The sequence below is a fragment of the Anser anser genome (assembly GCF_964211835.1).
Source record: "Anser anser genome assembly, chromosome: 30".
In the NCBI taxonomy this organism is placed as follows: Eukaryota; Metazoa; Chordata; class Aves; order Anseriformes; family Anatidae; genus Anser; species Anser anser.
The window spans coordinates 3,193,942-3,216,082 of NC_139751.1; the positions used below are offsets into that span (position 1 = coordinate 3,193,942).

Here is a 22,141-nt window from a genome sequence, read left to right on the forward strand (position 1 = left end):
ATCCTGCCCTGCAGCGGCTGAGCCCCGCGGCTCCTCGGGGCACAGAGCACGTGGCAGTGTCCCTTCTGCATGTGATGGGCGCGGGCTGATCCCCGACATGCACCCCCTTCTGATGGGGGCCAGCACCCCCATATCCCCCAGCCCAGCCGGTGCACGCACAGAGCTCTGCTGCCACCCCTCCGCACAGCCCAGCTCCGCCGCGTCCACTCCATCCTCGCCTCCTTTCTCTCAGCAAAGTCTAAAAGGACAAAGGGGAGAAACTTCTCTGGAGCATGTGGAAATAAATAAACAAGCCCTGAATCACAGCCAGCAGCGCCGTGTTGAGGCCTTTGTTGATATAATTAGAGTTTTGAAATGGGATTGATTAAGTGCCACTCCCCAAGACAGAGTGCATCCTGCCCTCGGCAGAGGAGCGCGCGCGTCCTTCGCTGCCTTCCTCTGCCAGCGACTGCTGCGGCGCAGGGGGGGTGGCAGGGGGTGCGGGCGTGTGCGCGGGCAGGGTCGGGGCAGAGCTGTGCGGGAGGGCTTGTGGTGGGGCACATGCACACACGTTGCAAGGGTGGCACCGCCGGGATCCCCTTGGCGGGGGGAGGCACTCGGCGGGGTGTCAAGCGGGCACGTAGCAGCGTTGGGACGCTGGTGGGTCCTGACCCCATCGGAGCCAGGCCTGCTCTGGAGCACCCCGCGAGCTCTGCGCTCCCTGCAGACAAGCCCAGGACTTCCCCTGGAGAAGCAGTGGGATTCCCTGCCTGCAAAGCCCAGCTGCCTCCGTGCTCATTAATGATTATAATTAAGAGACCATTTAATTCCGTGCCGCACTTCTCTCTTCCATGGTGATTAGAGCTCGTGCCCTGCTGCTCGGGCACTCTCCTGGGTGCTGCAAACCCACCCCTGTGACAGCGGCCATCTCAAGGGGCTCGGCCCTGCCGAGAGCTGGAAGGATGCCAGCACGCCCCCCCCCAGGAGGGAGACACCATAAATCCAAGCAGATAGAAACCTTCTGAGCTCTCCATGGCTGCCCCTGCCTGGCACCACGCGGAGCGGAAGGGTCCGAGCTTGGAGGGGTGGACCAAGCCCTCAGATACTTCCTCAAGAGACGAGAATTACAGAATTACAGCCCCTGCCCTCAGCGAGCGGGCACACGCAGGGGCACACACCTGCAGATGCAGAGCTGCACGGACGTGCGCTCACAGCGCCCTGTGCACAGACACCCCCCGTGCTGCTGCACCCCCCTGCCTGTGTGCACGCGTTTGTGCACAGACACACGCACACCCCTGCCCCGATCCCAACAGGTGTGCGTGACCACGGGGACACTAACACACCTGTATGGGCAGGACGTAGGCTTGCACACGCACCAACACACAATCCCACGTGTGCCAGCACGGTCCCAGACCCTATACAAGGGCTCTCCGGTACAGCCCGGTCAGGGAAAGCAGCTGAGACAAACAGGGTGGGGGGAACGGGGGGAGCCGCCAGGCCTTGGTGATGCTGCTCGCAGCTGCTGCGGCGGGTATTTTACAGCCACTCCAAAAATATTATTCAAGATGAAGGAGAATCACGGCTGCTGCAAGCGAGCGCAGGGCCGTCGCGGGGAATTTATCATCCCGAATTGGGTGCCCCCCCTGCAACGCCGCGGTGATGAAGTGCTTCATTAATGGGAGATGCTGCAGCTCGGGGCTGAACGTGCCTGCACCTGAGCGTGCTGTTTCCTCCAGCTCCCAGCCTTGGCACTCAGCCCCCCCCGGCCCCGCGTGCCTCCCCCAGCACCCAGCCAGCTCCACACCCCCTCCCCACCCCACAGCCTCCTCACTGCCCCCCTGGCCCCACTCCTGGCCCCCATTTTTTGCTCCCCAGGCAGACCCCCCACGCCCTGCAAAGAGCAGACCCCAGACCTCCTGTGGGGGTGACACAGGGTTGCACCCTCCCCAGGAATAGGGTCATACCCCTCTGATAATTAGGCCCTTCCCCTTTTTAGGGGGGCTGGATGGAGCCACACGGCGCTGCTCGTGCCAAAGCTGTAAATCTCCCTGGCTTTTGGCCGGGGCGCAATGGAAACCATCATAAAAAATTCATATCATCTAAAGCAAACAAACAATAAACAAACAGCCAATAATTAAATGGTGAATTAACGGGATATATTTCATAGCCCCACAGAGGCGCGCTGCAGGACAAGCCTCAGCACGGGCAGAAGGGGCTGGGTGCTGGGGGTCCCAGACCCTTGCAGGGAGAGGAGGCGGCCGGCGGGGCAGGGACGGGAACAGGTTGAGGGGACTGGCAAGGGGGGGGTGTGGGGGGGGACAGGGCCTGAAGGAGCAGCTCCACAAAGGGCATCGCCGCCAGCGCTGTTGCGACACGTCATGGTGGACTGCACAGCCAGGTAACGGTGGGGCAACCTCGCCCCTTCCTCCCTGCCGCGCCGGGATTGTCCCACATCTCCTCCTGTTGAGTGCGATGTCATGCCCGTGCCGTGATGCCACTGATCTCTAGGACATCATGACCCCCCCCTCCCCCCCCTTCTTGCTCCCCCACGTGCTTGCCCTGGCTGCAGCGTGCCTCCGAGCACGCCTGTCTGCCAGCACCCAGGGCTGGCCCCGGTGCCATCCATCACCCAACACAGGCACACATCATTTATAGCTGGCACCTTCATTTACAGGGCTATTATCATCCTAATTCCCTCCATTAATCACGGGGCACTGCGTGATGAGTACCAGGAAAGCCGATCCCTGACCCACAACTGCTGCAGGATTGGGGGGGCACCACCCTAATAACTTGGGACCCCAAACCCCCCAAGATATTGCGAGCGCCAGCTGAGACAAACCCCCTCCTTGTCCCCAGAGACCCAGCCATGGGCCTGCAGGGTGCAGCCGGGGTGCTGAGGGGGCGTCCAGCGCCGCCGGCAGGGGCTGCAGGATGGCAGTGGGCAGGTTGCCGCTTCCCTGGCTGCCGGAGGCGTTTCCTGGAACCGACCCTGCGATTAACCACCGCCTTGGCCTTGTCCTGCGATATCGATTTTTATTTTCTTTCTTTTTGTTTATTTTTTTTTTCTTTCCGTAATTCTCTGAAGAAAAGCCCGAGCCCAGAGCTGTGATTTCCAAAGCCTGTTTTATAAATAACCGGGGTCGCCAGCTGCCAATTGCCGTAACGCCGCCTCGATGCAATTTAATGAACATCATAGCCTCTTCCTTCGCCGTCACAAAGACACCGGTGGGGGCCGGAGCCGCGCCAAGCAGCGGCGCACGCGGCCGAGGCGTGCACGGTGCTGCGCAGCGTGCCCGGCCCACGCACGGGGACACGCGTGTGCCCAACCCGACCCCCGCGGCGTCCCCGCCGAGCTGCTGCCGACCCACGCGGGACCGCGGCACGGGCACGACCCCGACCCCTGCCCCCCCCGGGCGCGCGCCCCGGGGCCGGGTGCCCTTGCACGAGCAGCCCACGCGTGTCCGCGGCCCCGCTGCCCGCCGGGGGGCGTCCCGGGCCCGCCGGGGGTCCTGCGGCGCCCTCTCGTGGCGCACGGCTCCAAGGACCCGACCCCCCCCGAGCCCCCCCCGAGTGATGCCAGCGACGCCCCAGTCAATTCCCATCCCCGCCAGGACACGGCGCGAAGGCGACAAACCGCGGCTGCTGCTCCGCAGCCCCAGCGCCTCATTTTTCTTGCTGAACTCCGTAATAAGAAATCGATGGCAGACGCTGCGCTCCTGACGCGTCTCTGCCGGGACGGGCGGCATCGGGTCCTTGACACCCCCCCCCCCCCCCACCTCTCCCCCCAGCTCTCCGATCCCCCCGCTGAACGCCCCGTTCTTGCCGGGAGCCTCAGGGCTCCTCGCACCCACGCGCCCTGGGTGCATTCGGTGCTGCGTGCGGTGCACGGGGCCGAGCCGGCTCCCGCCCGCAGAGCAGAGCCCCGGGCAGTGCTTCGGGCAGGTGCACCCCGTCCTTCTGCGGCCTTTAGGGCGCCTCTGGGTCCCTGAAATATCTCGGGGGGGGGGCAAACTCCCACCTTCAGGGTCTGCCTGGCACACAGACACCCACCTGGATCCTCACCCAGCCCCGCATCGCCAGCCGGGCAGGTGGGGAGCACCCAGGCGTCCTGTGGGTGTAAATCGGGGGGTGGGTGGGGGGTGATGTTGCAGAACTAGGGGGGGACTCAGGGCTGGGGGGGTGCAGAGCTGCTGTCACATGGCAGCTCCAGCAGCTGCAGAAGGGCCTGGGCTGGGGAGAGCCGCTCCAATTAGCTGTAATCGCGCTTCCCCGCGGTGCCTGACACCGAAAAACCTACATAATTACCAGCAGCGACAGGGAAGGCAGGACCAGGCGCTCGTGCTTAATTGAGTGTTTACAGCCCTGTGGATGGGCGGGGGGGGGGGGGGTGGGTGGCAATAACAGCTCTACAGAAAAGCTGCACCCCCTCCCCAAACCAGACAGAGATGTCCGGGGGGGGGGGAGCAGCAACGAAAGGCCTCATCCCTCCATGGCGGGGTCTGCTCCGTTCCCGCTCCCCTCCCCAGGGTGCCCCCGTCCCTGTCCCCCCGTAGCCCCCGCCACTGCTGCGGAGCTCGTGGTTGACTTGCAAATGCAGCCGCAGGAGATGGAGGTCTCGCTCCTGTCAGCCAGGCTGAAATCCCGAGGGCCAGCGATGGGGTCACCGTGACCAGACGTGCCCCAGCAGACAGGGACGGGGCAGGGGACGCGGCTGCCACGGGTCTGGGACGATCCCAGACTGACGGCCCCGCTTCGGGGGCTGGAAGGCGTGCGGCAGGCAGGGATGACCTGTGGAGCAGAGGCAGACACCAGCTCCCATCCTGCAGCTGCCTGGACGACGCCAGCCTGCCCACGCCGTGCCGCCCCCCAGCCCCAGCAGACAAAGCTCCTGCCCACCTGTTTTTGCCTGGTTAATTTTTCATGAGCGTGCTGATAATTCTGCTCCTTGCGCTGCCACGGACCCCATACCAATGAGCTGCGGAGCTCCCCCAGGCCCAGCAACGCCAGAACTGGGGGCGGCCGGGACTGGAATTTGCTGACGGGGGCATGGCCTGGGCTCCCCCCGCTGTGCCCACTCCCTGCCGGGCCGGGGGCTCCAAAGGAACGCGCTCCTGCACGGCAAGCACAGGGGCCACACGCACGCGGATGTGTAAGGAGCCATGCACAGAAGTAGGTGTGCGAGGACTCGCACGGGACCATGCATGGCAATGTGCGCACAGGAGCCTGCTGATATGAGTGCATGCGTGCGTACATCACACACCCGTGTCCGTGTCGTGTCGCACCCCGTTTCCCCCCACCCCCGGGTCTTGCAGCATCTCCCACCCTGGAGATGCAGGAACCGGCCCCTTTGTGCCCTTCGCCCTCCTGCCGTTGCCAGAAACCAGGCATGGGATGGGGCGGTGGGGCCAGACAAGCGCTGCCCTCCCTGTCCTGCAGCTAGGAACAGCCATGGGATCAGGCGGGGGGGGGGGGGGGGGATGCACCACCCCCCCCCCGCACCCAGGAAGGGCGCGGGGCTGACCCCAGGCGTCTGAGCCCTGTACTGGGGTCTTGTGGGGCCAGGACAGGGGCCTGGGGCAGAGCCCCAGAGAGGGCACGGGGGGGCAGACGGCTTCCCACCGTACCAAGTCCTGCCCTGTTCGTCCGTCTGCCACTTTCTGATGTGCCCAACTAGAATCGCTAATTCCGATGAACCCAGGCTAGATTAATTTTAATTTCCCCATGCAAATCAGTGCTAATTAGGATGGATTTAGTTCACATCACAGGGGCTGTGGGGACGGAAGCTGCACACGGTCGTCACTCCCCAGCTGGGCTTTGGGGTGTTTCAGCCTCGTCTGAGGACTGCGGAGGACGGACCCCGCGGTCTGGAGGTCAGGGCTGGGGGCAGCCGGGGGGGCAGGGGCTGCTCTGAAATGCCAGGTCCCGCTGACGGTGCTCAGCACCCCAGCACCAGCCAGAATCCCTCTGCCAGCCCTCGTCAGGGACATCCCCCAGCTGGAGGCAAATCTGTGCCCCACTGCAGCTCATCCCTGCCCTTGGTTAATGCCCAGGTGGGTTTTACTGCACCACCGAGGCCATGAGCAGAGCCGATGGCGCAAACGTGAGTTTGGGGCCACTGGACTGGGCCCACCAGGGGCTGTGAACAAGGAGCCACGCGCTTGCATGGCTCCGAGTGAGGCGGCAACGTGGGGTGGCCGGGGGTCCCCGGGGACCCCTCCTCACCAGCATCCTTTTCCGTGCAGACCCAGGGCTCCTTGGCGGGCTGCGGGCCCTGCAGCAGGCATGTGCTGCTCCCAGCAGGACCAGATCATCCCTGGATGCCTGGAGTCTGCTCTGCTGTGGGCAGGGGGCAGCGCATTGTCCCCTCCAGCTCGTTCAGATTCTTCCTGTGCCTTCTGCCTTGCCAAATATTTAACTAATTAACGCTGCCTGCAGGCTCCTGTTTATGCAGCTTGTTGTTGAGCCGAGGAGCACTCCCGGATGCCTCAGCGCGAAGAGGGTGCAAACTGCAGCCAGGACCAGGGGCGCGAGGCTCAGCCTCCAGCCCTCTCACCTGGGCTCTCCCCACCTCGGAGAGCCCCCACATTGCATGGGGCAGCCCGCGCCGGCACCCTGCGCACCCAGAGCAGGGGCGGGGGGGGAGGAACCTCCCGGCTGCGTCCCGCAGCCCCGGCTTTACTCCATCTGGCCCTCAGCGGGGCGTTCTCGGCCCTAGGAGCCTTTTTGCCAGCCCCCAGGCGAGGAAAAGCAGCGCAAGCAGCCCCTCCATGGTTCCCTGTCTCCAGGGGGTGCAGCCTCAGCCCCTGGGCTGGGGGTAAAACAGCATCGGGATGCCCCAGTCCCATCAGCTCCAGCACGGTGGACACAGGTGCCAGAGTAGGAACCTGTGCTCCCAGTGGTGACTGGGGGCTGAGCTGGGGGCACAGCATGGGGCAGAGGTGGAGGCTGAGGGGGGCAGCAGGATGAGCCCCGCCAGGGGCACCGTGCAAACACCCAAGCCGTCCAGGCAGGCTGAGGCCAGAGCGGCTGCGACAAACAGCCAGAGGCAGCGCCTGCCTCCTGCCCTCATTAAATCCCCCCTAACGAGCTCAGCACCAAGCCCTGGGGCCTGGCTGGACTCAGAGCCGGTCATTACTGCTGACAAGGAGCTGTCAGAGTGGGAGCTGTGGCCCGCAACCTCCCCCCTGCACAGGAACGTAGCCGGGGGACACCCCAGGGCAGGGAGCACCCCAGGGCCGGAGACGCCCCCTCCTTTGGAGACCAGCAGGGTCCCCACAGCCCTCAATGACACACGTCCTGCGTGGGTCGCGGCACTCAGGTAGCAGAGAGCCTTGGCGGGGGGGGGCCCAGGTCTGTCCCAGCAGCACAGCTGGGCTGGGGGGACACCGGGAAAGGAGGGATGGGAGAAAACCCCGAGGAGATGTGTTGGGCTGGGTGGGAGACGGCGGGGCCCGGGCTCTGACCCCAAGCAGAAGGGGGCTTTGGGCAGGAGAGCAAGGCTGTGGGGCAGGGCTGCTGCTCAGCACTGCGTTTTCCTCTCCATCCTCCTCTCCCTGGGCTTGCCGGGAGCGGGGGAGATGCAGGAGGCTGCCGAGCGCAGCGCACCCCGCTCGAATCCCACAGCGGAGCTGCTCCTTCCTGGGAGCACCCTGGCACAGATAAGGAGCCCGGGGTGATCCCTGGGGCACGTTTAATCTGGGACAGGACAGTTACTGGATAAATACCATGAATATGTAAATTGCATTTATGCTGATTTATGTCAGCGTGCGTGTGTGCGTGTGGGGGGGGCAGGTGGGGAGGGGAGAGGAGGCAGTTTGGTTTAGTTAATGCATTTTTTTTCTGCCTCAGGATTGAGAACAACCTCTGACCGTCGCATCAGCCCAGCTGGAGGAGAAGGTTCAGGCAGAGCCACACATGTGGGGGGCACCGGGGGCCAGGCCCCCTGCATGGGGACAAGCGGTGGGCAGGCCGTGGGGTGCCCACGCAGCCCCAGGACCCCCGCTTCCAGCCGCGCTGCCTGGGGCTCGCTGCCTGCGGGATGGCGCACGGGGGCCCCCATCCCCTCCCTGCCGGTGCTGCTCTCCTGGGGTGATGTATGGATCCAGCACGAGAGCAGCGGTACTTCAATTAATTTCTGAGCCTCGCAAGGACTCCTGACCTTTTGTGAGCCGTACAGAGAAATTGAGGTGATTAATCTGCCAGGTCAGGGTGGCTCCTCCGCTCTGACATTCCCCACGCGGGGTGGGGTGGGGTGGGGAGCAGACCCCTTCGTATAACCTAGCTGCAGAGGGTTTAGCGAGGGGACACTGGCTGTCCCCCCACCAGCAGGGTCACTGCCCCTGTGTGTCACAGCTGGGTCCCGACCAGGCTGCGAGCTAATGGGGAGCACGAGCGCACCCTGACCTTGTGCCTTGCAGCCGCAGCGCGTCGCGAGAACCCCGGCCGGTGTGCGCGGCCAGTGGGTGAGTGTGGCCCGCGGGGCACCTGGCAGCACCCATCCCTCCCGTGCAGGATGGCCGTGGCACCCAGCCCCTTGCCCCGCTGGGTGCCGACAGCCCCTCAGCCCTCCCCTCCTCTGCCTGCTCCCTGCCTCGCTCTTGCCGGGGACCGGCACCCCCGGGCCCGGAGCGGCTGCGGGGAGCACCTGGGCAGCCGGGATGCACATGTGGTGCTGGGGGGGGGGGGGGGAATCACCTTTTAATTTCATATTAACTGCTGATCAATCCAATTAGATCCTGCACGTAATGAAGGCCATCTGCTCGGGAGGTGGGGCCCCAGCTCTGCCTCCCCACCCCAAAGCGTGCGCAGCCTCCCGGGAAGTCCATGGCTGCTGGCAGGGAAGGGGCCTGGGGGTAGGTTGGGGGGGGGCGATGAAAAGGGTTTTACCCAATTTTCCAGATGACTCTAATTAAGTTGTTCTCTTCAGCTGTTAAATTAGCTGGAGCCCTACCCCTTCCCTCGGTGGTTCCCCCCTTCTCCTCCCTACTTCCCAGATGCAGCAAATCGGCTTCCAGCCCTCCTCAGCACCCTCCCCCCCCGCGGGGCCCTGCAAATAAATAAATAGACAGTCCCAGTAAAATTAACCGTATGAGAAGCCGCAAATGAGGTGGAAAATTTTAATGGTTCCGCATTTAAAAGCTGCCTGGCAGAGACGAGATGAGCAGGGAGGAAACAGTCCTGGGGGCTGTGTGCTGCCCCCCAGGCACGCTGTGGTGTGCGGCAGCCCCTGACCCCCCCCACCCCCCCCTCCCTTTTCATCATTCCCTGCTGCCCACGGACCTCCAGTATACCCAGTATGCCCAGTGTATCTCCCGGCTGGCTCCTGGGACACTCGAACTGGGGGACAGGGAGTCTGTGCCCGATACCAACCTGGCCCCAGCCTGCTGGGTAACAAGAACAAATGCCCCTGGGGCTGGGGGCTGCCACCCCCTCCTGGGGGCCCGACACCGAGCACTGGGGTGCAGGACCCGAGGGACGGCGGTGCCTTGCTTTGGGGCTGCTTCCAGCAGTGGTGGCGCAGCTGAAGGCAGTGGGGGCCCTGCTGTGTGACCCGGGACCCCCTGCAGACATAGGAGTGGGGGGCAGCGGTGGGGGTCTCGGGGAGCCCCCGGGGGGCAGCACCGGGGCTGCTTTGCCCTTGGACCCTCGCATGGTTGCTCCCCGCAGCACTGGGCTGGGGCTACCCCGCGAACCACCACGAGGCAGCGCCACTGCAGTTGAGGTTTTTTTGCATACATTTACATAAATTTGCATTCACATGCATGGGGGAACGTCGTGCAGCAGCAGCGCCCCCCCCCCCCAGCCCCGAGGCAGGGCCGGGGCAGCTGCACGGGGCCCGCAGAGGCTGGTGCTGGGAGCCTTGCCAAGGGGCCCCAGTGGCCCTGTCCCCATCCCTGTCCCCATGGGTGCTGTGACCGCGGTTGGCCCTACCCCAGTCCTCGTAGTGGACCCCCTGAGTGCTGCCCCCTGAGGGGCCAAGGCCACGGGGGCCTGGACGGAGCCCCCCCGTCCGCCACCCTGGGCGGGCACCTGTTCCTGGCTCGGTGCTTGCCCCACGGTTCCAAGGACTTGACCCGTCCCTGGCACTGTCACCTGTCACCCACGGCCCCTATTCGGGCCCCGCTGGGCCCGACGCCAGCACTCGGCCCCGGCCCTGTGCAGGCCAGGGGAACGCGGGGCCCCTGCCGAGACTGGGCCAGCTCGGTGCACGTGTGGAGCACCCTCGGGTGCCAGGGCTCCACCAGAAGAGCTGGGGGCGGAGGGGGCCTGGGTGGGGGGCCTGGGGGAGGCTGGGCTGTAGCTCCAGGCACACACATGGGGCAGGAATGTGCCGCACAGGACGTCACGCGTGGGCCGCGCAGGAAAGCATTACCGCAGCCCCTTCCGCAGCACCGCCGCGGTGAACCCCCCCCCCCAAGGACATTCAAAGCGGGGAAGGCTCAGGAGCAGACATGTATTGCCAAAACACAGAACTACACAGCCCAGAGCACTGGGACAGGACCCCATTGACACCCCCGCGTCATCCACCACCCAAGGCGCAGGAGCTGGGTGGCATCCAAGCAGCCCCCTCCTTACACCCAGGGTCTCTGCGGGCACCAGAAGCCCCAGAGGGGAACAGCCCCAGAGAGGCACCTCCCGTGCCCCCGGCCTGCCCGGGCCTGGTGGAGACGGTCCCCACCGAAGGCCCCATCGCCACAGGCATCAGGGACAGGGTGCCAGCCATCCCTGCCTGGCTCCGCAGCTCCCCGCAGCCAGGGTCCCTCCGTCCCCCCTGCTGGGGGGCCCCGGGATGCTGCCCTGCTCAGATCTCCTGCAGGAAGTCCACGGGGAAGAGCCCCACTTTGCGGCCGGTGTAGACTTTGACGTAACCGTTCACCTCCTCGCCTTTCTGCACCACGATCTGGGGGGGAGATAGGGGTGCGGGTGAGGTGCGTGGGCCCTGGTCGGCAGGGGAAGGGGGTGACCCCCAGGAAGAGGGGGGCAACAGAGAGGATCCACTACAGGGGGCTGGGGGAGACGGACATCGAGGGAGGGGGGCAGTTAACGAAAGGGGACTGGGGCAGAGATGGGGGGGGGCTCAAAAAGCACCGGTTGTGACCACCTGGTCCTGCCTCACCTGATCCTTCTTGAGCGTGATCTGCCCAATTTCCCGGTTGCCCACGAAGGAGCGAGTCACCTTGTGCACCCGCTCACCGGCCCGCACCCGGATGATGAAGTTCGGGGGGAAGTAGCCAATTTTTTCACCAATCTTCCCCTGAAAGAAGTCCGTGGATGGATGTCAGGCAGGGGTTGGAGCCAATCTGTAAGACCCCCAGATTCCCTCAGCGGGCAGATTGTGCGTTGGTGAAGACACAGCAGATTTAGGGGGCTGCGTCTCCCTTGGAGTGAAATTTGCACCCCCAGTTGAGCTGTCCCTTTTCTTTAAGCCCTGCATCTCCTCCCTCTGTGCCTGCAGGATATCAGCCTTACCCGCCACCACTCCTCATTGGAGTCATCAACCACCGTGATCTTCTCCCCTGGCCTGCAAAGGGAAGGAAGGGCTTGGTGTGAGAGGGGCTGGGACCACGCTGCTATGGGAGAAAAGGAAAATTGCTCTTCCCGTGGCACAGCCTCTCAGGGCTCCATGTGAAGGATGCACACAGCTCACGGACTCATGGACAGGTCCTGTACGTGAGCAGCTCAGCCTTAAGTCTGGGGCGCAATAAATCAGTGGAACCATAAAAGAGAAACACCAGCAGCCTTAGAAATGAGGCTTGTGCCCAAAACCTGGGAGCTGAGAGAGCTGGCTCAGTGAGAGCCAGGGCTCCCCCTCGATGCTTTGCCCATTGGGGCAGAAAATCCACAGAACCCACACCAGAGCCAGTACGGCTCTAAGTTCTGCCCTCATTCAGTGGCTGAGCCCTCCGGGCTCTGAGAACCGCACTGTTGAGGTGACGACATCTCCCCCTCCCCGCTGGACACACCAACTCCTTCCCCCCATCGCCCCCGTGCCCAGGGCATGGCTGTGAACTCACGGGAAATCCAGGTCGTCTTTCTCCAAGGCTTTGAAGCGATAAAGCGCCACGAAATAGTGAGACTGCAGATAGCCACCACGCAACCCCGGCTGGGGCTTCTTGTTCTTGGGGAGCAAGAAATTGGGGTTCAGGGCTACAGGGAGACTGGGCACAGCTCCAGGGAGCCCAGCAGGGAGGGCTCAGGGCCTTTGGGGTGTAGGCTGAGGATGATGCATACCTTATCATCTGTCGTGCTCTTCTCAGCCTTCTTGTCCCCTTCAGAGGTGCCTGGAAATGGGAGGGGAGTGGTGGTGGTGACATCCCTCCCGCTGCTGCCACCCCACCCATGGCACCAGCCTCGTCTCAAGGACCTCTTATGCTCAGGAGAGCCAAGACCTGAACTGGAGACCCCTTGTCTGCAGGGCAGATCCCACCCTGGGGGGGGCCCCTTGGGTATGGTCCCCCCCGCAGCTCCTTCCCTGCCCCATGCACTCACCGCCCTCCGTTTTGCCCCCTTCTGGCTTCGTGGCCTCGGGTTCCTCATCCATCATCGCAGCCAAAGGCTGCAAGGCAGAGAGCAGTCAGCGGGCAGGGAGCTCTGGGTGGCACCGGGGCGCAGGCTGCGGGGCCAGGACCCTCGTGCCTCTGGGGCGACAGCTCAGCCCCGCACTCACGTTTTTCTTGTCTTCCTGCCCTTTCTTGCGCTCCTTGTTGGCCATAATGACGCCTGTCCGGAGGGTCTCGAACACGGGGTCGCTCCTGTTGGCTGCTGCCGGGGCACGGACGCTGTGAGAGGGGTTCGGCCGTGGGACGTGAGGAGAGGGGGCAGCCCCGGCGCGGGGACGCTACTTACAGAGCAGCTCCTTGACGCAGGCGTACTGCTGGTCACTGTACAGGGGCGAGCTGTACGCCCGGCGAAACCCTGGGGGCTGGGAGTGGTGGGGAGGTCAGAGCATCGCCACCACCCGGACCCGTGGGGGCTCGGAGGTGGACGTGGGGCCTGGAGGCAGCTCAGGGTGCTGGGCAACCCCTCAGAACCGGGAGGGCAGGGGGGTGACGGCGCCCGGGCTACGGCCGCAGGGACCCGGCCACTCGCCCCCCGCTGCGGTGCTTGGGTTTTCCCTGCGGGGAGGCGCCGCGAGCCCAGGGCTGGGGGGAGCACTCACGATTTTACCGAAGCAGCGTTGCATCTCCACGTAGGACTGGCAGTGGTGGTGGATGTTCGTTTTGCAGTTCTTGCACCTCAGGCCGAACTTGTTGTTGACTGGCCGTGGGGGGGGTGGCGGGGGGGAAAGGAGAGGCAACGTGACACTGCAGCTGTGCGAACGGCCGGGCTCGGGCCCTCGCCAGCCTTGGCCCCCAGCCCTCGCCCTGCCCGCGGCCCCCAGCCCGAGCACCCGCGGGACTCACGGACGATCATGCGGGCACAAACGTCACAGAACTTGGGCTTTTTGAAGTAATGATCCTTGAACTTGTGGGGTTTGTCATTGACAAGTTTCTGGGGCTCAGGAGGGGGCTCAGGCTCCTCCTCCTCTTCCTCCTCTTCCTCCTCCTCGTAGATGTAGTAGATGGGTCCCCCTGAGGGGCTGACCAGCTCCCCATTGGGCTGCGGCTCCGGCGCCACCTCCTCCTTGGGTTTTCGCTGGAAAAGTTGCTTCAGCTTCTGTAGCTGCTGGGACAGGAGAGGATGCATCGTGCACCGCGGGCGCAGCCGCGAGGGAGGCGGGCAGAGAAGCTGCTGCCCGGCTCTCTGCTCCCGTGCTCTGGCCCAGAGACCCCTTCTTCCCCCCTGGGTGGGGGCAGATCCCAGGCACCCTAGGGCATGGGGTCCTAGGGCCATGGGGTCCTTCTCCCAGCCCAGTGAGGTCCCCACAGAAGGAGCAGCTGTGAGCCCGTGGGGATGCAGCACTCCAAGCCGGCAAACGGCCACCTAGAGCCCCACTTGCCTTGGGGCCTGGTAGGCATTCCTGATCCCACAAAGGCTCCTGCATTCCCGATCCCACAACGGTTCCTGGGGCTGCTGCAGGGACTGTGCTGGGAAGCTGGCTTCCCCCACCTGCCCAAGCTGTCCTGCAGGTACCCACTTACCCGGCTCTTGGGTTTCCCACCTGAAGCAGGTGAAGCTGGCGGCTCTGGCACTTCCTTCTCTGTCATACTACCAGGGGAGAACAAAGACACGGTGTTGGCTGGGGCTGGCCCCACTGCAGGTCCCTGGAGGGAGCAGGAACAGCCAGACCTTGCTGGACGGGGAGCATCCCCCAAGGCAGCCTCGCCTCCTGCTTCCCTGCCTGCAGCCCCTGCCCCAGGAAGGGGCCACCTCTGCTGGGGACGAGTCCCAGGGCCCAGCACCTCCAGGGGCCCCGCTGCCGAGACCGGAGAACAGCAGGCGCTGCTCCCAGCCCAGCGCACGCAGCACTGCTGCTCGCAGGCTCAGAGACACGGTGCCAAGTGCTGCAAGCCAGACCCCGGGGCTACCTGCATGCATCACCCCTGCCCAGACATCTCCATCTCACAATTAAACTGCAAACGGTGCCACTCTTGACCCCCTGTGACAGGCGTGCCTGTTGCTCTCTCCGACATCACAGCACAGCCCCGCTTTCTCCTCCCCAGAAGCCCAGTGCTACCAAGGGGATGGGATCTCTCCTGCACCCCCCCCAAATCATTCCTGATTCCACCTCTGACAGCCAGCCCACCAGCCGCACAGCTCCTCCACCCAGACATCACCATGTTTGGCGCTACCTAACCCCGGGCTCCCCCGTACCCCCATGGAAACCCCCCCGGATGACCATTAAGGAGACAGCGATGGGGGCTGGGGGGTCCTGGGGCAAGGGGTGCTGCAGGAGCCAAGGGGCCCCGGGACCTTGCAGCGACGTGCGTGGGGCAGGGGAGGGCTCGGGGGGGTCAGCGGCCACGAGGACGGGGAGCCGTGCACTTACGCCGTGTTCGGAGCTCACGTCCCGCAACGAAAAACCCTGCAAGGGGCGGCCGGTGTCGAGAGCCTTTGGTGGCTGCGGAGCCCCCAGCCCAATGTGCTGGGTGCGCAGGGAGGGGGGCAGCCGCCCCAGTCCCGTGGAGAGCGGGAGTGACAGGCCAGAGGGGAGCCGACAGCTGAGCGCTGGCGGAGGCTGACGCCGAGAAATTGGAGCCCATGCGCGAGCCGGGAGGGGAGCGGGGTGGAGGAGCCGCCGGCTATTTGCGTTGGTGGGTTGCTGGGCGTCACAGCGGCCCACCCACCCCCTGGCATGGGGCAGCCACAGAGCCAGGGCACGTCAAGTGCTCCACCAGCCCCGCCGCGTCGATTGTTGCTGCATTCAATGCCCCTGCAGCTGGGAGAGGGAAAGGAAAGCAGGGCAGCAGCGGGTACCGGGCTCTGAGGGCTATCCCGGGCAGCAAACACTGCCGGTCTGCTCTCCACTGGGACAGAAACGTGCACAGGGAACCCATCGCTGCCTGTGCTGGGTGCTGTGGTCGTGGAGCTGAACCCCAGTGCCAAAGGCCCTGGACCTCTGTCCCCGAGAGGCTGCGGGTGGCACTGGGGCGGGGGTTGGATCCCAGCCCTTCCAGGTAGCTTTTACCTCTCCACCTGCTTGTGAAGGTAGCATCCAGGTGTGGCAAGAGGCTCCAGCTGCTGCGTGCAATGCCATGGTGAGGTTGGTGCCGGCCCAACTCCTGTACCTGCAGGGCAGGAGGGTTGCACCTAGCAGCTCAAGGGCTGCTCCCCTTTAATCCTGGTGCTCCCTGGCAGGAAATACAGCGGGGGACACCCCAAATCCCACCCCACGCAGCCGCGTGGGGCCCAGCTGCTGGGAAAAGAGGCTATGAAAATCCGAAAGGGGGACCCAGACCCAGGTCAAAGAGTGCAGTGCTCCTCTCCCAGCCTCAGCTCCCAGCCTTGGCAAGGCCACAAGCCCTTCCACACACCAAGCGTGGGGCAGGACCGGGGCAGGAACACACCCTCCTGAAAGCCAGGGAGCTCATTCTGCTCTCTGGCTGTCATCTTACCTCGAAGAAGCAAACAGAAAACCCCTAGCACTGGTACTGACAGAGAACGGTAAAGCAGCGTTAAAGTGATGGACAAGTTTTCTTTTTATATTTAAAAACAACCTCCCCCCAAACAAAAACAAAAATACCCCCCAAAATAATAACCAGATTAAATAAAATGTGCAGTGAACATACCAATCAACACCTGTATGTGCAGTTCAACACAGTGCTTAACAAAACAATATACACAGGGTAAGGTGGGTGGGCACGGGCGTCACTCCAAAAAAAGAAAAATCAATTTCTCGTCTCTTAAGTCCATATAAATATATCCAGGAAGGAGGGCGAGAAGAAGGGAGGGCAGAAAGGAAGAGAGAAGGCAGAGGGAAGTGCCCGCTGTCCAGTGTGCTCTGTGCCCATGCATGAGCCCTACTGTGAGCTGGCACGTTCCAGCACTCGCAAGTCGTAGTTCTTTTTGGCCACGCGCAGCTTGAAGCGGCTGAGGGAGTTGTTGAGGCGGAGGGAGGCGTTCTGGGCAGCCAGCGGGCTGGGGAACACGGCCACGATGGTGTATAAGGCAGCAAGGTCAGTGTGTCTGCTGTTCTCTGGAGTCCCGTTGCTGTCCCCGCCAACCCCATCTCCGCGACGCCCCTGAGTCTCTTTGAGCCACTGGATTTTGGCACCAGCCATCGCAAGCTGGGTAAAGAGCTTGTCAGCCTCTGTCCGTGTGATGCCCTCGGGCAGGTCCGTCACCTCCAGCACTCGGCCCAGCACTGCGATGGGAAGACAAGCACACGTCAGCAGCTGCGCTTCTAGGGGGGCGGCAGCACGGAGGGAGCCGATGCCTCGCCGGCTCTGGGGTTGGAGCGGTCAGTCTCTACCTCGCCCACGAAAGCAGAGCTTTACTAAGCTGCCCCCACAATAGGAATGTATTTTTTTAAGCCGGTCACTTCTTCCCCCTTAAGCCGTCCCTGCCAGCCTGGTCCCTGCAGTGCCCCATCCTGACCCTTTCTGGTCCCCTCATGGTCTGCTCCAAGAGGAGACCGCTATTTCCCAGGGCTCCAGCAGCACCGAGTCCTCCTCGCTTCCTTCGTCCGGGCTTGGCTTTACAGTTAGGGCTTTCCCAGGTGTCCTGCCCCATCTTCCGACCCTCCCTGACCGGGAGCTAGCCCAACACTCCCACCCTCTGCCCTGGGAGGGAGGAAGGCAGGCTGCGCCCGCAGACGGATGGCTGCCGCACCTTGGCGTACGCAGGCCCTGAACGTGACTTTGCCCGCTGTGCTTCCCCCGCAGGGAGCGGGATCCCCTTGTGTGGCCAGGCCAGCGTCGTGCCAAAATCTCTGCCTCTGTCCTGTGGTACCCAAACACTTCTGCTGTCTCCTGGCTCCAGCCCTGGCTTTTGGGCTTAGCGGAGGGCCGGCTGAATGGATTCTTTGCTAATATTAACGTGGCACGTAACGAACATGCCAGCTGCGGGGAGGGGGGACAGCTCTCCAGGCAAGCTGCTCTTAAAGGGCCCCCTGCAACCGGCTGCGGCTGCTGGTGACGAGGAGGGGGTGCGGGGGACGCATCCGGAGCCCCCAGAGAGCCCGCGCAAGCTCATGCCCAGCCAGCAGGGCCTGCAGCACTGCGGGGAGAAGCCAGACTCCTTCCCCGCCTGACACGAGCAAGTGGGGACTCCCGGGAGGGAAACAGGAGGGAAACGGTCCTTGGCAGCCGCTCCTGGAAGATCCCAAAGCTCTTTACAGAGGTGAGGGCTTTGCAGCTCCTGGCCCCACTGGGAAACTGAAGCATTAGAGGGAAGGGGTGCTTGGGAGGATAACGGTGGGAACAAGGTATCAGAGGTCTGGGCAGTCCCCGTCTGCTGACACAGAGGAAAAGACCCTGAGTTCTGCCTGCCAGCCCCACCTGCTCCATCATTTCAACCCTCGTGGGGGGCACCATTAGGGCCCAGGTGACCTGGTGCTCATCCCTGACTCTCAAATAGTTTTTCCCCACTCTTCTGCAAAAGCTTTGATGGGTGCAGGCAGCGTTCGTTGCAACCTGAGCAACCCCTGTCCCCTCACCTCCCTCTGGACATGGCTGAGAGGGACTGAGCATCCCCACACGGCCCAGCCAGGCCTCACACGGGCTGTGGGGCGTGCGTGGGGAGGCGGTGGGGGCAGGAACTGGTCTGTGGGACGCTGGGGTGGGCAGAGGGGGCATTCGGGATCTCTGCCAATGCCACCTACACCCGCGCAGGAGGGACCAGGCAGAGGGCAAAGGGGGAACTGCTCGAGGAAGGTCACTTGCCTACATCGCTTGTCCCAAGGTCAGTGGATGCTGACTTGAGGGCGTGTCTCTTGCTCCGGTTTCCGTGTTTCATTCCAGTCTGTCCCTTAAAGAATAAAACCAGCAGCACGTCACCCGAGAAGAAATGGTGGCCTCACAGCGCATCCCAGGGCAGCGGGTGGGCAAGACCAAATGTGGCTAGGGGGAATGGAGACACCTGGATGAAACTTGCACCCCTGGCACCTTTGGCACCATGCTTCTGAAGTTAGAGGAGCCCAGGACACAGCCTTGGTTCCAGGACACCCCCAAGGACCTGGGGCTGACACTGCTTCTAGGCAAAGCCAGGGACGAGTTGAAATTCTAAGCCCAGCGTGGTCTCCGGGGGGGCCTTGCTCTGCTCCCACAGCAGTGGAAAGGATGGATGGGGATCTGCCCCCGTTTTACCTGGTGTGTATTGTAGTTGGGCTGGTTGTGGAGCAGCGGTGGGGGACAGATAGACAAATTATACTGCAGTGGCTGGCCCAGCAACGAGTAACGCCCATCACCTACAAAATTGGAAGCAAATATCGGTAGGCGTCTAAAGAAATCACAGGAAGGACCCACCCCTGTGCTGTTCCCACTCTTTTCCCTTACATTGTGCTGGGCCCATGGGCCGGGGGAACTGTGTGAGGACCGGGAGGGAGCTCAGCCCCGTGCAGACGCTGTTGAGGTTGGTGACAGGAGACGGCGTCGGGGACTGGGTGGGCGACGTGATAGGGCTGTTCAGCTGGGTGCTGGCCTGCGGGAGGGAGAGGGTCAGACACTCCCAGCGCCTGCGACCAGTCCCGACCCTGTCTCACCACCGTGGGATGAGCCCAACCCCTTCTCCCAGCACACGCACGCAGCGTGGATGCCGGGGTCACCTCTCTCCCACCAGGCTGCTCCCAAAAGACGAGCTGCCTTCCTCCCAGTCCTCTCAATACCTGAGCACTGGTGTCTGGGTTGTACAGGTCTCCTGGCTTCTGCCCCCGCTGGTCCAGGCTGTAGTACTTACAGTGGCTCCACTGCACCACAGGGGCGTTCTGGGGGGGCTGGGGGCCATTGGGTACATTCAGCTGCATCACAACCACGCCAGGGCCTGATGGAGACACCCCTGGGGAGAGAGGACAGCAGCAGGATTGCCCCGGCTCTGCACACTGCTGCTGCTTGCTGGGGAAGAAGAGGCAGCAACTGCAGCCTTGCACTCTTCCCAGTAACACCTCCATCTTACTCTCTCCTTCACCACTCCTGCCTGTCCAGGTGGGTGGAGAGGGGCCCCACTAAAACCCTGCCAAGATCTCTGATATCATGCCTTACATCACAGAGATGACTTTTTATCCAGGAAAAATGCAAGCAGAGGGGACAAGCCGAAGACAACTTGGGTGACCTCTCTGAGCATCACACCACAACCCCAGGCAAAGGATCTGACCCCAGAGCTGGGCGCAGAGCCCACGTCTTCTGGTTCCAGCTCCAGCTCTTGCAGTAATTCACCAGGCCCCACCTCACGCCCCTGCAGCTGGGTCAGGATGCAGGGATCCAGCTCTCTCACCCCGTGAGCTGCCCTGGCGACACGAAGCCCTGCTGCCAGCAGAGGGAGTCCGCAGCCCACAGCAACTCACTACGGCTCCTACCCTGCCTGCCAAGGTTTGGGGACACCAGGCACAGGCCAGCATCAGCCTGTGAAGCCAAATCACTTCGCCACATCCTGAGGACTCACAGTGAGCCACGGGATGGGTAGCAGTAGGAGAGACTGGTCTATGAATTGGCAGCCCCTATACCCCTTTTGCCCCTAAAACCTGATCCAACCCAGGCAGAACTGATGCCAACCCTGACTGGGGACCCCTCTTACCTGAATACTGCTGCTGCATCTGGGGGGGGTTGCAGGGCGAGGGGGACTGTGGCATCTGGTACTGCTCAGAGCCGGGCGGCTGAAGGAATCCCACCGAAGGGCTGTGAAGCAGAAAGTGCTCTGAGAAGCTGCAGGGGATGGGGAAGAACCAGCGGGACTGTACGCGGAAGCAGCCCCCCCAGTACATGAGAAGCTGGAAAGCCTCTGGGGGAGCAGCACTGCATGCTGCAGGGCAGCCGTGCCCAGGAACCACTGGCTGTGGGATTTAGGACTGGGCAAGCTGAAGAGACTTTTACGGTGCCCTACCACCTCCCCTAGCTGCAGGAGTAGGATGTGGGACCCTTTTGGCAGCAGGGCCTCCCTCCCCGTGGCAGGCCAGAGATACAGAAGCTCTACCTGGTGCCGTTCTGCTGGGCAGTTGGGATGACGCTGTAGTAGATGGGTACACCCCCAGTCTGAAGCCCCCCCTGAACAGACTGGCTGGCCGGTACAAGCACTGGCTGCTGGAAGGGCTGCTGGACCACACTCTGGGACTCGTTGGCCACGGGAACCTGTGCAGGGAGGAGAGAAGCAGCTGTCTGGAATGACAGTGGCAGCAGGGAGAACTGACCCCAGAGAGACGCCCGTGAGGCCCATACGAGGTACAAGAGATCCCAGGCAGTTGTCTACTGCTGTCCGGAGCAAGCTCGCCCAGGAGAGGGCAGCCCCTCTCAGCTCTTCTTGGAACACAGTGGCCAAGGGAGCAGCAGCACGCAGTCCTTCTCAAGAGCTGCCCTACACTGGTTCAAACGTGAACGCGTCCCCCACCCTGGCTGGCAAACACGCATGATCTTCTCCAGACGAACGTGCCTGACTTTGGCTCCGTCCCTCATGCACAGGACCAGGGCACTGCAAGGCCTGCAGAGCTGAGGCCCCCTCCCCAGCAGCCCCTCGCTGAAAAGCAGCCGATGCCTACCTGGTATGAAGGCAGTGGAGTGTACTGGACCATCAGACCTTGCATCTGGCTCCCCATGCTGTTCCTCTGGCTGCTGAGGAGGCTCGGGGGCTGCGCCTGCTGCACTCCCATCATATTCTGCATCTGGCCCCCCATGCTGTTCCTCTGGCTGTTGAGGAGCCCCCCGGGGGGCTGTGCCTGCTGCACTCCCATTACACCTTGGTACGTTTGCTGCTGGTTGGACATCATTGGCTGTAAACCTGTCGGAAGAAGGTTTAAATGGAGCAGTTTTGCAGCTGGCCAAGGTAGGCAGCCTGAGACTTGGCGTATGATAGGTGAAATCCCGCTTCGGCCCCTTCTCCTACTAAACGGTGAGAAAAGGGCTTCCCTCCTGGAAGATGTTGAAAGACCTGAAGGAAGCTCCTGGCAGCACCCTGCAGCACCTCAGTGCACGCTGCGTGCTGAGAGGGAGAGAAAAGAAACAGCCCTTGCAGCCAGGCCAAGTTTCAGCTTTGCTGTGCACAGTCAAGAGGCGCTCTCTAGCCAGCAAATCCAGCAAAGAGTGGCAGAAGAGCACCTTAGGACAAGGAAGAGCACCAGAACCCAGATAGAGCACGGGAGATCCTTAAGAGCCAGCGGAGTGCCAGGGAAGGGAAATGTGCTGCTCCCTCCCCCCTTCCACCCCCATCCCTTACCAGGTTGCTGGGTTTGCTGGGGGAGCTGCTGCGTGCGCTGGGAGCTGTAGGCCACTGGGTGACTGAGAGATCGGTATTGCTGGCTGGAGTTTGGGTACTGCCCAGGAGGGTAGTAAGAAACCTGAATCTATCAAAAACAAAACAAAACAAAACAAAAAAACACGGTGATGAGAACATAAGAAGAAGTGGGACCAAGAAAGCTGGTCCCCCAGGACCAGTTTTCTCTCTCACCTGGCCTGGCTTCTGCTGAGAAAAACCAACCAGGGCTTTGGCTCTGGCCAGACGATGGCTCCTCAGGGAACCGCAGCCCCTGCCCTCCCAGCCTGCGCTTCCGAGGTTTTCCCAGCAGTGCACGAGCACAGCAGGCACAATTGTCACCACTGCTCAGGGGAACAATCCTAGAGCCATAACGCCCCGTGGGACC

The 22,141-nt window shown here is 63.0% G+C and overlaps 2 protein-coding genes across 11 annotated transcripts in view; both read right to left on the minus strand.

The window, feature by feature from the left end:
• Positions 1-10,418: 10,418 nt before the first annotated feature.
• STAC3 (SH3 and cysteine rich domain 3) lies at positions 10,419-16,013 on the minus strand. 4 transcript variants are annotated; one of them, XM_083814331.1, is made up of 12 exons: positions 14,909-16,013; positions 14,061-14,127; positions 13,383-13,641; positions 13,139-13,236; positions 12,826-12,901; positions 12,647-12,741; positions 12,469-12,535; positions 12,211-12,260; positions 11,994-12,097; positions 11,449-11,500; positions 11,096-11,233; positions 10,419-10,879 (listed from the first exon to the last, which is right to left on the minus strand). In XM_083814331.1, the coding sequence occupies exons 2-12, from the start codon at positions 14,124-14,126 to the stop codon at positions 10,781-10,783; spliced, it is 1,104 nt and encodes a 367-aa protein (XP_083670457.1). In that variant the 5' UTR covers position 14,127; positions 14,909-16,013; the 3' UTR covers positions 10,419-10,780. The 4 variants fall into 4 exon arrangements, 3 of the variants coding, with proteins under 3 accessions (XP_083670457.1, XP_083670455.1, XP_083670456.1); XR_014575811.1 differs by having other exon boundaries at positions 11,096-11,279; positions 13,383-16,013; XM_083814329.1 differs by having other exon boundaries at positions 13,383-16,013.
• Positions 16,014-16,139: 126 nt separating this feature from the next.
• R3HDM2 (R3H domain containing 2) overlaps positions 16,140-22,141 on the minus strand; it is a 55,206-nt gene continuing 49,204 nt past the window's right edge. For all 7 annotated transcript variants that reach the window (XM_083814328.1, XM_083814325.1, XM_083814327.1 and 4 more), the window contains 9 exons: positions 21,718-21,844; positions 21,044-21,282; positions 20,485-20,639; positions 20,089-20,189; positions 19,184-19,353; positions 18,855-18,999; positions 18,666-18,766; positions 18,243-18,327; positions 16,140-16,723 (listed from right to left, as the gene is read on the minus strand). In XM_083814328.1, the coding sequence (XP_083670454.1) occupies positions 16,380-16,723; positions 18,243-18,327; positions 18,666-18,766; positions 18,855-18,999; positions 19,184-19,353; positions 20,089-20,189; positions 20,485-20,639; positions 21,044-21,282; positions 21,718-21,844 (1,467 nt within the window). In that variant the 3' untranslated portion in view covers positions 16,140-16,379. The remainder of the gene's footprint in view (positions 16,724-18,242; positions 18,328-18,665; positions 18,767-18,854; positions 19,000-19,183; positions 19,354-20,088; positions 20,190-20,484; positions 20,640-21,043; positions 21,283-21,717; positions 21,845-22,141) is intronic.

Coding starts and splice junctions, on each gene's coding strand:
- STAC3 (XM_083814329.1), bottom strand. CDS start 13,812: ATGGCCCTAGGACCCCATGCCCTAGGGTGCCTGGGATCTGCCCCCACC. Junction 12,536..12,646: donor GGCAGGAAGACAAGAAAAAC/GTGAGTGCGGGG, acceptor TCTGCCTTGCAG/CCTTTGGCTGCGATGATGGA. Junction 12,098..12,210: donor AGAGCACGACAGATGATAAG/GTATGCATCATC, acceptor TTGCTCCCCAAG/AACAAGAAGCCCCAGCCGGG.